Genomic DNA, 14,711 nt, shown 5'->3' with positions numbered 1-14,711 from the left:
TATGTCATCATTTATTTTATATCCATTGATTTCTTTAAATTTCTTGTGATTAAGATTTAATTCTATTTTCTCTTCACTTGGAGTATAGATTGTCTGAAAAAATTATTCAAAAAGTAACTGAAATTAAATAAAGGAGATTTATAAATAAAATTATTTATTTTTATAATTGGTTTAATTGAAACATTTTTTTGTCATCTGTCATTTTACTAGTTTAATGCAACTCTTCATTATTCTTTTACTTGATGTAAATTTTTTACCTCTATTCCTAGTTTATCTGCTCTATTAATTCTGACCTTTGTGTTTCTGTACAGTTTTTACCCTATGCACATCCCTTTTTAGCAAATGTACTAAATCTAGATGTCTTAATGCAGTCTACCAACCTAGTTGTCTCTAGAAAGTTCTGTCATAAACATAAACATCTTTTCTCTCCTATTAAGAGCTTTTTGTTTTATAATTAATCAACCCAATAATTTTCAATATCCTCCTGTTACACCATACTTCAATAACATTACATTAAAATAATAAATTTCTATATCTGAACTTACTTATACTATGCAAAATTTAATGAGTACTATCACATACAAAAATTTGTTAAATTCTTATGAGGCAGGAGAATTGTTGATAACACTAACTGATGGACATTTATATAGCAATTCATAAAACATTTGTTAGCCATAACAGTTATAATTGCAATTTGCTCATGGAAGTGTTTACGATTTATGAATTTTTTGTCATCGTGATCTCAATTTTTTTTTTTAAATTCATAGGAATCTACATTATCTTTTGCTTTAAATTGGGGAAAACCTAAATAAAAATCCACAAAAAGCTTAAACAAGTTTCAGGTTTCTCTGTGACTATAATACAAGTACAGTACCACAAACTACACAAAATAAAACAATGAAAATCTCAGTAATTTGAAATTAACATAAATTAAAAAGCTTATTTGTGTCCATAATTATTCTACTGCAGTCTTCAATCAAATTTTTTAATTAAAAATCTGCAAATATTCCATTAATTTGAGTATTTTACTTTTGTTTCCTTGGTAAGTAGAAGCAGTATATATCGTTCCAGAGTTGGAGCAGCACTTTTTCCAACAGAATGAGATACAATATAATTTGTTTTTTTACACTAACCTCCCTGAATCTTTCTTATAGTTGTGATGCTTATTATGAACTAGACACAACAAACATCAGTTAAAGCTGTTTTCTCTAATAATTATTTCATTATGTAGAACAACCAATCTGTACTGAGCTGAACAAAGATGTTACTTGTACAGCTGAATACATTCACCTGCATTCCGATTGACTTGATATGCTGATTTGCAATCAGAGACAAGAGCAACTGGAAACCACTTTACTCCTTTCTTATCCTAGCAAGTTTAGTTGAGAATGGCCACACCATTACTGGCAATGACTGGTAACTTCTATCAGATCACTTACAACTGTTAAAATAATGGAACTAATATACACACTGTACTTTTACATCATCTAATGAAATTAAATACTTTTCTTAAGTTAATTTTTAATATTCATTTTATATTGTAAATTTTACATTTCTTTTTTTATTTATAAATCTACAAAAATTCAAAACGAAATTTATAAGGAAAGCCTCCATAATTGATAAAGTGGTGGCAATCTGTATTTTTCTTTTACATTAGAGTAGACCTTCTCCAAATCTAATCAGTGAGCAATATTAAGTTTATACTCACCATGAATGAACTTCTTATGAAGATGCCATTGTTAAACAGTTAATTAAAACTTCTATATGAATACTTTTAAATAGTTGCATTTTAACATAAGGAAGAAATGGCTGAGAGAAAAAACAACTGGCTGCACAACTGACAACAATAATATACAGGTTCAAACTGTTCTCATTGTTACAGTTCTTGGTCCCCATGATCATAACAGTTGTCTCCCAATCAACACAGATTGTATTTGACCTCCCATTTGAACAGGACATATCACATTCTTGTTTCCAAAAATTAAAACAATATTAAAAAGAAAAAGATTAATAACCATCATTAGACACAAATTCCAGTTCCTTTAAATATGTTAATGAAACAAACTTTTTTTGTTATGAGAGTCAGCAGTGAAAATTATTTATAACTATAAACTTATTAAATGACAAACTAAACAGAATGTAATTAATGTAACATTTTAAAAATTTACATTATAACATTTTCAATCATTCTTGTAAATGTCTTCAGTGACTTGTTTGCTATTCTTCTCTTCCTGGCAGCATATTTATTGCTAACAGTTATTTAAATTAGGCAGACCCTTTTTAAGAATCTGGTTGAAAAGTATCTTGGATTTTATTTATATCTATTCATTTAGTTTATCATTATTACAATATTTGGGTGTGTATATTCAGAATGTCTAAGTGTGTTAAGATGGGATATTCATACTTAAAAAAAGATCACATCTCAATACATTTAGGCATAATGAAATGTATGAAGAAATAATGAATAAGTATATATATTTTTTTAAATAAGTAAACTTATAATGTTAAATATTTATCATACTAAACATAGTCATAGTAAAAATTATTGCTTTATAATCTAAAACAAATATTATGCACAACTGATGGCCTTCCTGTGGGGGTCTCCTAGTTCCAGTGCCCCAAAAAATGTTTTCTGCAATTTACAGAGTAAACACACATATTTACTGACATGCTTACAAAATAATATACAGTCGTTGATATGATATGTTAATGATCATTTTATAGCACCAAGATAAAGTAATTGTTATTAACATGCATAAATACAACACATAAAAAATTAAATTTACAGCTAAATCTAAACACAATAAAGAAATAAATTTTCTTGACCTTAAAACACACAAAAAAACCTGACAAAACACACTTTCAAATTACACAGAAATCCATTATCAGTCACTCACTTTCATAAATTACTTGCTTTTAGAAGCATTATCTACAGATTTCCCAGCACACCCATGTCATATGAAGAGTGTACAATAGAACTAAACATTATAAATGATCTAGCATCCACTAATAAATAAACAGTATTCCCATATTTGATATTCTATAAAAAATGGATTAAAATAAAAACAAAGATACAAAAAGGAAAAAATACAATATGTTAACAAACATAAATAAGCATTTACCAACAAAAACATCAATAGAGAAAATATCCCACAAATTTATTATTTTATGCATATGGATATAATGTGTAAAATAAATAAAATACAACTAACTGTAACACATAACATAATCATCAAAGAAATACAATGCCCTTGAAATATAAAACTTGAACCTCTCCATCTGTATCAATGTCCTTAATTTGACAAATTATGTTGTCTAAGAATTTCAAAGATACAATGAACACTTTAAAGCATACCATAGCAACAAAGTCAACCAACTCATAGTAGCAAAATATATTTCCACCAACTTTTAAAACATTAATTTTTTACTCATAAAAGGACCACAATTGAATACACACAAATATTAAAAAATATACAGACAAAATTTATATTCTAAAAGAACAGATATAATTCAAATTCAACATACTTTTTAACCGCAATCTAAATGTGTCTGAAAAAAATTCCTAACAATAACATAAGAGGAAACCACAATAAGATCCAATCACTGAAAACAGTTTCTAGGGTGATTGAAAACATTTTTATTAAATTTTGTTTGGCTAGTTGTATATAATTTTGTAATTCAACATTTTAAAAATATTCTTGAAGATGCATTCAGAAAGCAGTGAAACACTTTGAACAAAGCAGGACCTTGAAATCATCTAGCTTTATTAATTCTGTAAACAAATAATATTTCAGTTGGATGCCTCGGGTAAGAGAATACATTCATAAGGAGATGTAACTGATGAGTGGTGATTATTGAGATTATTGAAGAGCAAAAATTATGTGGAGTTTAAAATTTTATTATAAGTTCATATTAAAATGTTACTTTCCGAAAATAAAAACAGTACCCATTAAAAGTTATGTTTCTAAACTAGATTATCTGTACAAAAAAAATTACATTACATCAATTTATCAGAGACTAAGTGAAAGTAAATTACTTATAAGAAGTGTCAGAGAAGAACACAAAGTGCAAATGAAAGTTTGCATAGCTGAATATGGAGGTAATGTCATAAATTGTGGAGTGCATAAAAAAAAAAATAGTTGAAGCAACTGTAGCAGAGGGTATTGGGGAGTGTGTTTTTGGCAGTGTATCAACTTTAAATACGATAGATGCAGCACCTGGTTTCTGTCCTGGATGTTCCTCAGTTATTCTTAGGAGAAGAAGAGACAACAGAAGAAAAATGAAAATCATTGCTGTTCAAAGTAAATCATATCAGGAGCAGAGAAAAGTATTAAGTCTGAAGAGTTTGAAGAAAAAGAAAATAAGAAAGATGAAAAAGGTATAAAACCTGTGTTGCACAAGTTTTAATTATTCTTGTAAATAGTATTGCACTCTTATTTTACTTTTTTTTTTTTAATTATTTTTTTCATATTTTTGTCCCTAGAATGAAGAGATATCTTTGCTTTTATTATAGTCATCAATTTTTTTTTAAATACTCAAAATTTTATGAACTGTGATTTTATAGCTTTTTAGAGTTTCTTTTCACTAAATCTTAAAAAAATCATGAAATTACTTAAAAAATAAATTTTTAGGAAAACTGCATAAAAATTTAAGATATAGTGCTTAGCAATAAAATACTTTAAAACTACTCTAACAAATCATAAATCCATACTTTATCTTCAGAATGACATTACACTGAAGGAACTGGATAAGGATTAGTGAAGAAATGTATTAGTGAATCACTGTTTTGTTTTTTTTTGTTTCACTCCTTATTTTAAGGGTAATAAAATATCAGAAAAGGTTTCTTATTTTAATATTTTAAAATAATTTTTCTTTACTCTGTATTTTTCTCCATAAGTCCAATTTTCTGAATGGTCCCATGTAACAAGGCTGGCAAGAGAAGGTGTTTCACGTGACACAGGATATTCTACTTTAGGAAATATTGCATTTACATCAGGATGTAGATTATTTAAATATAGTCTGCAACATAATCGATTAAATATTACAAAATGTCAATTGAAAATTGTCACATGGATTAAGTTTGATATTAAGGATGATATAACATATATTTAAATATTTTAAAATTAATTTATAACAGCAGAACACTGTTAATTCAAATACTGATTATTTGAATTTTTCATCAATTCAAAGTTTCTTTCCCCTTTGTTCTTTTAACTTAAAATACAATGCAACGAAGAAAAAAGTTCCAAATTTTCTCATTAATTCTAACTGAAATCTTTATCAAGAGGTACTGTCTGTACAAGGGTTATCAATAATTCTTTTGAAACAAGATTCCTCTGAAGTACATTTCAATCTGATCATGTACTTGTTCTCGTGTTATATTTTTATTTCTTATGCTCTTACTTATGAGGAGGCATTCCCTGATTTTATCAATAAAAGGTGGTGATTTATGGAACTGCATAAGTCATATGTATGAAAAAAAATAATTGGGCACTAGATAGAATATAGAAATGAACAAAGATTTGTTTATATTCCAACTTATTATAAACATACTTACTGTTTTTTGCTGTATAGTTAAGTGAGCCTTTAAATATTGTTAAGCCTTAACAATTCTCCAAAGGAGAATTCATAATTCTAACGTAATCATTACAATTGCAACTACTTGGTAGTTGGAAAAGTAAATTAAAACAATGGAAATGTTCAATATTCTTAATATAAAATATTTTTAAAATTATACACACACACATTTGATGACAACACAAAATATATTTAATAGGGTAATTTACAAGCAATTCAGTGGAAACTGCTTTCCCATACTGGAAGTTGATAATTGGAGGCCCAGCTGAATCAATTAATTTTAATATTAAATGCCTCTTCCCAGTACCGTTCCCAGCTCTCATTCTGTTGCTGGGTTCTATCCACAACATTGGATGATTGTCCTAGCTTAGCAAGCCATGGATGTAACAAGTTATAAATATACTTGTTACAAAAACAAGGGATAAAGCTCCTTTCCGCTGGAAACCAAAAAGGTTGAACTAGATAACTGGAGACTTCCAGTAATGAATCAAATGAAATAAAAATTATACCTGCAAATATTTAATACTAAATATCTGAAATAAATAAAATTCTTACTTGCCAATTGCAGATAAAAGATAAGTAATCGAACAAGTTGAGTTTCTTAATGTTAATGGAATGTGAATGCAATTTTTTAATGATCTTCGAATAATTGCCTGTAAAAAAAATATGTATATTTGAAAATAAATTATGCTATACATCATTATAATAGCAATCCATTATGAAAAATATGATTTTTTTTTTTTTTAGCATTAATTTGTAGCTTTGTACCCCACCAGGCTTGACCTACCGCCCACACAAATCACTCCACGTAGCAGAATTTTCATAGATATGATCCACACCAATCATTCTGTAGGTGAATAGTTAACTGAAGTAATTTTAACTTACATCTCAGACCACACAGGACAGACCCACTCCTTAGATACTGGAAGGAATACTACTATCAGGACTAAAATTGAGCAAAGAAAATACAATATCTCTTCAAGAGATAATCCTGGAATAATGTTTAAAGCTTGTCTTCTGTGGAAAATGTTTACAATATCTTCTTAAAAAGCTTCACAAATAACCTATATAATGCATGCCCTATTAAAAGTAAAATCTTTCTTCATTTTGATTGTGAAATAAAAGTGAAGAAAGAAAATTTTGTGTGATTCAAGAAAAGTATATTTTTGGTGAATTACATAAAAACAAAGCAGAAGCATCCCTCAAAAGAAAAAAAATATGATCTCCAGTTAAAAAGTACAAGAAAGAAAGAGCAACCGAAATCATAAATAAGACCAAAGCATTGTAGAGAGTTATAAACTAATAATGAAATCATGATATTGCCAAAGAACATTCTTTTCATCTGGAGTTGAATGGAACAATTGCAAAAACCCTTTTTAATTGCTGAACAATTCAACAACTACTTTGTAAATAAAGCCAATACAATACCTTGGAACTATATGATAAAAATAACAAACCAACCATTAACCGCCTTACTATATTCTACAAAATAATTTAGTACTATGGCCAGCTGCTTCAGAGGAGGTATCAAAAATCATTAAAAACTTTAAACCTAAAAACATCAACTGGTTTTGATAACATTTCATTGAGCCTACTTACTCTATGGAAGAAATTCTACACCCACTAACTTACATTATAAACCTTTCACTCTCACAAGGAACAGTGCCTTCCAAAATTAAATATGCTATAGTGTACCTTAAATACAAACAGGCAGAAAGAACAAAACAAGAAAATTACCAGTTAATATCTCTCCTACCCCTTTTTTAAAGTCATTGAAAAAGTTGTTTTAAACAGACTGCTAGACTACTAAAAAAAAAACAGTTTTTTTCCTCAAGAACAATACGGTTTTATGGCAGGATGTTCAACAGGAACTTTTATCATAAGTTTAGCAGAAACCTTATTCAGGCTTGTGAAGCGGGAGAAACATCAACTGCATTATTTTTAGACTATAGTAAGGCCTTTTACAGCATTAACCACGACAACCTCCTTGCCAAATTAAAAAAAATTGGGATAAAGGAGAAAGCTGCAGACTAGTTTAGGGAACTAGCTTAAGGGGAAAACATAAGACGTACAGATCAAAACAACTAAAAATGGAGCAGTACACAATACTGTCTAACCAATCTAATAGATTGTTTATAAAAAGAGGTGTTCCTCTTAATCAGTTGTAGGGCCTATTCTATACCTTATTCTTCATTACTGTTGCAGTAATAACCTCTGTGTTAGTCTTACAAAATTTCACTCCTAAACTTATGCTATACATTAAATCTCCTAACTCACTTTTGGTTTTTGAAAAAAAAAATAAAAAAAAAAAAAACAGTGTTATTAGAGAATGTTAGTAATACTTTTGCTGATGACCACACATGAGAGAGAGAGAGAGTGAGAGAGAGATAGAGAAAGAAGAGAGAGAGAGAGAGAGTGTGTGTGTGTGTGTGAGTATGTGGGGGGTTCTACATTATGACACACCATATTCATTTATATGATGAAGAAATGAATATTGATTTTTGTTGATTTTTGGATTATTGTTGATTCATTCATTTGAATAATACTAGTAAATAAAAAACAGTGGCATTTTTAATAAAATCTCTAATAGAATATTTTATTTACTGGAGTAGAACAGAAGGTTAGCATTAGCGTTTATGTGCAGATTTGGCAGTTGAAGGTTAGGTCAAATTATTTATATTTTTATATCGGCTTCTCAATATCATTATTACTGACTCCCATAAAGTTATGTTCTAGTTGGCAAAATATTCTACCTTATTGATCTAGGAATGTAGCAAACTACAGGTTTAGTCGCATGAATGAAGAACAATAGTTTTAGAATAACCATTATAGAAAACATTGAAGTATAAATTAGTGTTTATGAAATCCCTGTTAGCTATTTCTCAGCAAGCCATCCATCAGAAATCAGAAGAGGTTTATATCTTCATCTATTTTTATAATAATTATTTACTTCTTAGACAGATGTGTAAACATAATTAACTTAGTTGAATCACAGTTTAATAAAATGATCACCTGAGAGAATTCTATCACAGATGGTTCTTTAATAATTTTTAAAATCTTACTGTTTTGTGACTATTTCAGCAAAATTATATTTTTAAATATTTTATAACTATTCTACATGCATAATATAGTTGAAGAAACCCTATAACACAGATCTAAAAAATTTACCTTTTCTAGAGTTAAGGTGTCATACTATACACACACATACTTGCATACACATACATGTGAGTTCAGACAAAAAAAAAAAGGCTATAAGACCTTACCATTTAGTTTATTAGTCAAAGGAAAACTATTAATAGTCAATTCAACTACACATCAAACTCAAAACATCATATACTGCACAGTTGCAAATCTCTTTAACAAAGCAGCAGCAAAACAAATTAAACAGTAAATAAAATATTTAAGACTGATCTTTTAACTTGAGGTGTCCTTGTAGTAAATCACGCTCCATTACTCCACGCTACAGCTTTACAGTTTTAAAAATTCATTAAAAGTCAAGAATTCAGGGTAAACTAATTTAAATAAATAATTAAACTACTATTAATTAAAATTAAGTATAAAGATTCGATTAAAAATTTAATTTTTGATACACACCTGCAACAATCCATGTGGAGCTATTTCTATACAGATAGCATCTATGGGTATGTGCTTGCAAGCTTCTTCAAAAAGTACGGGTGATAAAAGGTTATTAGTATGATATTCAGGTGAACTGTACTGTGCCATTGGCTTGTTCCATTCATTATAAGGAACAGAACTACTAATCCATCGAGGGCTTCGTGGTTTTGATTCTGGAACAACCTGAATTGAATAAGAAATATACATATATATAATTATTTACATATATATATATATATATATATATATATATATATATATATATATATATATATAACAATACTATTTATCACAAAAACGTAAATCATGCAATTTCACAGACACACAACATACTAAATGAACAGATATAGTTTGAATATAGCACCAAATTTTTTGACACTTTCTATTATACATGTCTGCCTAATTCAAAGAAGCCTTCAGAAATATCAGTCGATAAAATGTGAGAGCAATAGCACCTGCCACTGAAAATCATCGCAAAGATGACTAAAAATATTTGAAAGTTATTAAAAACACTAATATAAAATTTGTTTCAGTTAGTTGTTGCAAGAGTTCATATTTTAAAACTAACTTTAAAATATTCATTATCGTTCAAATTTACATTACTCTCCATTTTCATATACTTTCAGATGGTCAATCAAATTATTATTTTCCTGTGTGTATAAATTTATTGCATTTCTAAAAATGCACTTCTTTCAGTAAAAATGGCTGGAAGACAGCAATGACCTTACTGATAATGATTACATAAAACGATTTTTCAAGTTTATCTAAATGCATTTTATCTATTTATTTACACAATAGTAAGAACAGGTTAGCAACCAATAACAGTTACTATGATGGATGATAATGAATTTTCTTGCATGTGAAAAATGTCATTGCCTGATGAGCTCAAACCAGGAATCTCTGGATGAAAGGCATAGACAGTACCACACACAGTACTAGATTAAGCTACTGCCAGGCCTTAGAAAAAAAATTTAATCTGGGACCCCATTTATATAATTTGCAGGCAACTTCAATCAAAAATTGAAGGGTAGTTGGGAAATTCCATTTTCGGCATCAGAAAAAAAGACATTTCAAGTGGAAAGAATTTTTACTTGATTCTAAAAAGAAAAAAAAATTTTTTAATTTTTTACTGTTTTTTGCATTTTTTTAAATTTTAAAGTTATTATTTATTTTTTATCTTCTAAAAAATACACCAAGTTAATCTCCAAAAGTCTCCTTGGATTCATCAGTGGCAGTAATTCGATTTTATTACTTTGTCAGTTATGATAATATTTATTTGTATTATTTAAAAATTAACATAATATTCTATATTATTAAACGTAAAATAAAAATATGTTTTTTTAAATTTATTATTTCCTGTACTGAAGCCAGGCCCTCTGAATTACAAGCCCTAGACATTTGTTTTATTTGTCTATTGGTTAATCTGGTCCTGACCACTCTCACCATAATAATAATAATAACTAATAAATTAAGAGAAATAATACCTAAGCAACGCTTATAAATACACACATACACACACACACACACACACACACATATATATATATATATATATATATACACACACACACACAAGTAAATTATATATACCTTCTTCATATATGATAATAATTTCGGTCCAGCAGGAGAAATATACTGTGAATGATATGCAATGTTACCCGAATTCACCAATCTTGCAAAAATACCTTCTTGAGACAGTTTATCAACAAATGTTTTAACATCATTTGTAGGTCCTGAGATAGTACAACTTTCAGATGAATTGTGGCAAGCAACCTGTAACACATTGCATTTTCATCTAAATAACATAATTACACCTAAATTCAAAAATATATACTTGAATATTGGACTGACAATTCACCATCAAGATGAAATAATTCTTGGTTTTAATAAATAAATTTATAACTAGAAGCATATTTATTTAATTACTCGCTAACCAATTTCAATCTGATGCAAAATTACTGTTATGCTTACGTTTTTTTTGTTATATGGAAGTGAGATGAATCTTATCACTTAAGGTTAATTGACAAGCCTAACTGATTTAAATGCTAATCCTTCTTTGTGAAAAGCAGACATTACTCAACAACTTTTGAGATCATGAATTTTGTATCCCAGAATCAACAGTTAGTAAGTTTCTACCATCAGCAGACATTGCAGATTTTTCATCTTGTTGACAACTAGTCATCCGTGTAGCAACATTCCTTTCTATGTATTCCTGATTCTATCCTGCTACTTTCTTCTTGGACATAATTGTTCTCTGTTCTACTTGTTTAACTTTATAACATGGTTTGTTCTTGAGTAAGTATTATACAAAAATAATAATTTTTCTTATTAACTAGTATACTGACAGAGATTTTTTAATTTCAAAAGTTACTTAGTTCATATGTTTGAATCATATTTCCTCAATTTACATAATAAAATTAATATTAAAAGTCATTAATATTTTATTTTGTGAAGTTTTACAACATTTTTCTTTATGCATCTTTTCTTTTTTATTTCTACTATTATTATGTATAATATCTGAATTAAATAATCACACTATGTTTTTTTTTATTAATATTAAGTTGTTTATTTTGTTGTATAATTCCAAAATATGATTTAGGAATGTATTGTAAAGACCAGGTCTGTACGCATGTATCAAACCAACACCAACCAATTTAGGAAACCCTGTTAGATTAAATGTTGGTCAACAGTGGATTACTTTTGGGAGTGGTGTATATACTCATCCAACTCACTGACAACAACTGATTCATTGATATTAACTATAAAGTGTTGAAACTATAGGTAGTAGTTCCCATATTATACTGTGGTGTAGCCTTACATTTATATCTTTACTTGGATTCTAATTTTATTTTTCCATCAAGAATATCATCTAGTAAAAGCAAATAAAAGCAATAAAATGTATACCTTCATCAATCCCAGATCCTGTTTTTCATTCTTCTTTCTGTTTTCCATGGTAAAAGAAATTTAAAAAGACTCAATTTTCTTCTACACTTCAGGTGAATCAGGGCCTAACTACTGATTAATATCATTCCCCAGATCTCATCTCTCTTCATTTTAAATTTAAACATTCTATGCTGGATTTTACAACAGTTGTTTTTCTCTATAATTTAACTAATACTAAAACATCTGCATTATTCCACTCCAGGATAAATAAATACATTAATAAGTAAGTACAATAGTAAAATACAGAATGTATTAAGAAGGATTTACTGAAGATGGATGGAACTATTTACAGGATTGAAACTCAATATTGCACTAATGTATACACTTGTTTACATCAGCCAACAATTATCCTTTGATGAATGTGGGATTTACTGCCAGGAAAGCAAATTTGAATCAAGACCAATGAATTCTTTGCGAGGTCCTTTTCCATTTGATAAAATTCTTTGTTCACAAATAACCAACCAACACCAGCAGTTTGGCCAACATCACTATTGGTTGGCCTTGGTCTGCTATAAGTGTACAGGACTTAAGAATCTGATAAGTTAGAAATAAGCTTATTTACGTATTACTCATTTAAAAATGTGGTCATTAGCCACCAAGAAATGGCAACACAATTCTATGATATGATCCTTAGATTTATGAATGGCATGCCACCATTTTAAGGCCAGTAGTTAAAATGATGATTGCATAGAGTGGCCAACCATCACCAAAAACCTAAAAATAGATTTAAAAAATGTTCAAAAACATTCCCACAACAATTGTCACTGAGTAACAATGGAATGGAAGACGTCCTGCTGAAAATCATAAAAAAAAACTTAAACTTGCATCATGTAGTGTAAAATTTGTCTCAGCTCTTGTCATTTAATTTAAGTAGTGCAGTGAAGTTTGTCTTCTTTTGAACTAGCCTTTATGACTTTGCCTTTTGCCCAAAATGAAATTAAAGCTGAAAAACTATTGTTTTGTTATTGTAGAAAACATCCAAGCAGAAATACAGGTAGTATTGGACAACCTTTACAAAAAAGAAGACGAGGGATGGAAAGGTAATAGAGAATTGAATATAATAGAGAAAGAATAGAGAAAGGTAGTAGAGAAAAACGCTTTTGCATTATCATCACACAGATGCAATATATTTTTTGTAAATAAATAAATGTTAAAAATTTACTTGAAAAAGTCAGTAACATATGTTAAAAGTTAAATAAAAGACGAAGATATATTACATTATTAATCCAGATTAAAATAATAAAATTACCATCAAATGGCATAAATAGTTGAAACATACTACAGTAAAATCAAATATTTGAATACAAATGGAGAGCCCAAAGAAATCAGAAAACATAAGATAACAACATTTCATTATCTCTTAGCACAGTTTGCATGTTAACTTGCGACGCAAAGCCGCATAACAGACACAGTCCACAAGAATGTAATGCACTATTAATTGGCAGTTGCAATGAGCACAAATGGGTGCATCTGTTTGACTTATCAAATATCCATGAGTGAGCCCATTGTGCCCTATTCATAAACGGCAAATAATAACCTCCTTTCGATTGTTAATTCTGCATGAGGAGCTCCATGGTGACACAGTGTTCTTAACTGGGTGAAGTTTATTGCTGATGGTAGCATTCCATTCACTTTGTCACTCATCATTGACCACCCACCTCAGAAAACAGACAAGATCGTTCAAAACAATGTGATTCAAGGCAATCTGTTTAATAAATAAACACATTTTTTATTGCCTGTCTAGACCAGTAAAGATATATCTGATTGGGCTCATAACTAAATTTATTTATATGTTAGATTTAATGTATGATGTAATAAATTTACCTCAATTCCTGGTGGTAACCTATCTTTGATGTTCCTATAACCAATACCTGTAAAATAACAATTTTACATTAGTGCAGATGTAATATAATACAATTATATAAGTTTCTTATGCATACAGAGTATTTACAAACTGTCATGCTGAACTTTGGAGAATGGTTCATAATATTTTCAAACTGATAAAAAAAAATGTTCAGTGAACATACCTGAACATGCTCTGTTTTCTATTTATTTGTATTGTTTTTAAAAAATTAATAATTTCTCATCTAAATAAGATATTGAAAGCAAGAAAATATTTTTTTTTTACATGACTACCAAAAAAAGAGTGTATTGTTTTTGGGTATATGTAAACCCACCAGATTGGTCTAATGGTGAATGCAAATCTGCTGATTTCGAAGTTGAGAGTTCTAAGCTTCAAATCCTAGTAAAGGCAGTTATTTTTATATGGATTTGAATACTAGATGGTGTATAACGGTGTTCTTTGGAGGTTGGTTTTCAATAACCACACATTTCAAAAATGGTCGGCCTGAGACTGTACACGACTGCACTTCACTTACAGTCATACATATCATCCTCATTCAACCTCTGAAGTAATACCTGACGGTGATTCCCGGAGGCTAAACAGGAAAAAAAAGGTGTGTATATGTTTGTCTGTTACACTGCAGCAGTTCAACGGGCAAACCGATTTAGATGTATGACACTACTTTGGAATCCTTATGTTTCTGGAAGGCTATATGAATATGTATATATATATA

At 28.9% G+C, this 14,711-nt stretch overlaps 1 protein-coding gene across 1 annotated transcript in view; it reads right to left on the bottom strand.

Moving 5' to 3' along the window:
* Nucleotides 1-2,929: 2,929 nt before the first annotated feature.
* LOC142317914 (fatty acid synthase-like) overlaps nt 2,930-14,711 on the bottom strand; it is a 75,487-nt gene continuing 63,705 nt past the window's right edge. The window contains exons 13-18 of the mRNA XM_075354453.1: nt 13,960-14,006; nt 10,783-10,965; nt 9,172-9,375; nt 6,133-6,230; nt 4,878-5,019; nt 2,930-3,040 (exon numbers count right to left, since the gene is read on the bottom strand). Of these exons, the coding sequence (XP_075210568.1) occupies nt 2,930-3,040; nt 4,878-5,019; nt 6,133-6,230; nt 9,172-9,375; nt 10,783-10,965; nt 13,960-14,006 (785 nt within the window). The remainder of the gene's footprint in view (nt 3,041-4,877; nt 5,020-6,132; nt 6,231-9,171; nt 9,376-10,782; nt 10,966-13,959; nt 14,007-14,711) is intronic.

The sequence above is a fragment of the Lycorma delicatula genome, chromosome 1 (genome assembly GCF_047948215.1).
Source record: "Lycorma delicatula isolate Av1 chromosome 1, ASM4794821v1, whole genome shotgun sequence".
Taxonomy (NCBI): Eukaryota; Metazoa; Arthropoda; class Insecta; order Hemiptera; family Fulgoridae; genus Lycorma; species Lycorma delicatula.
Note: the sequence above shows the minus strand (reverse complement) of the source record. Positions and strands in the feature narration are given on the sequence as shown.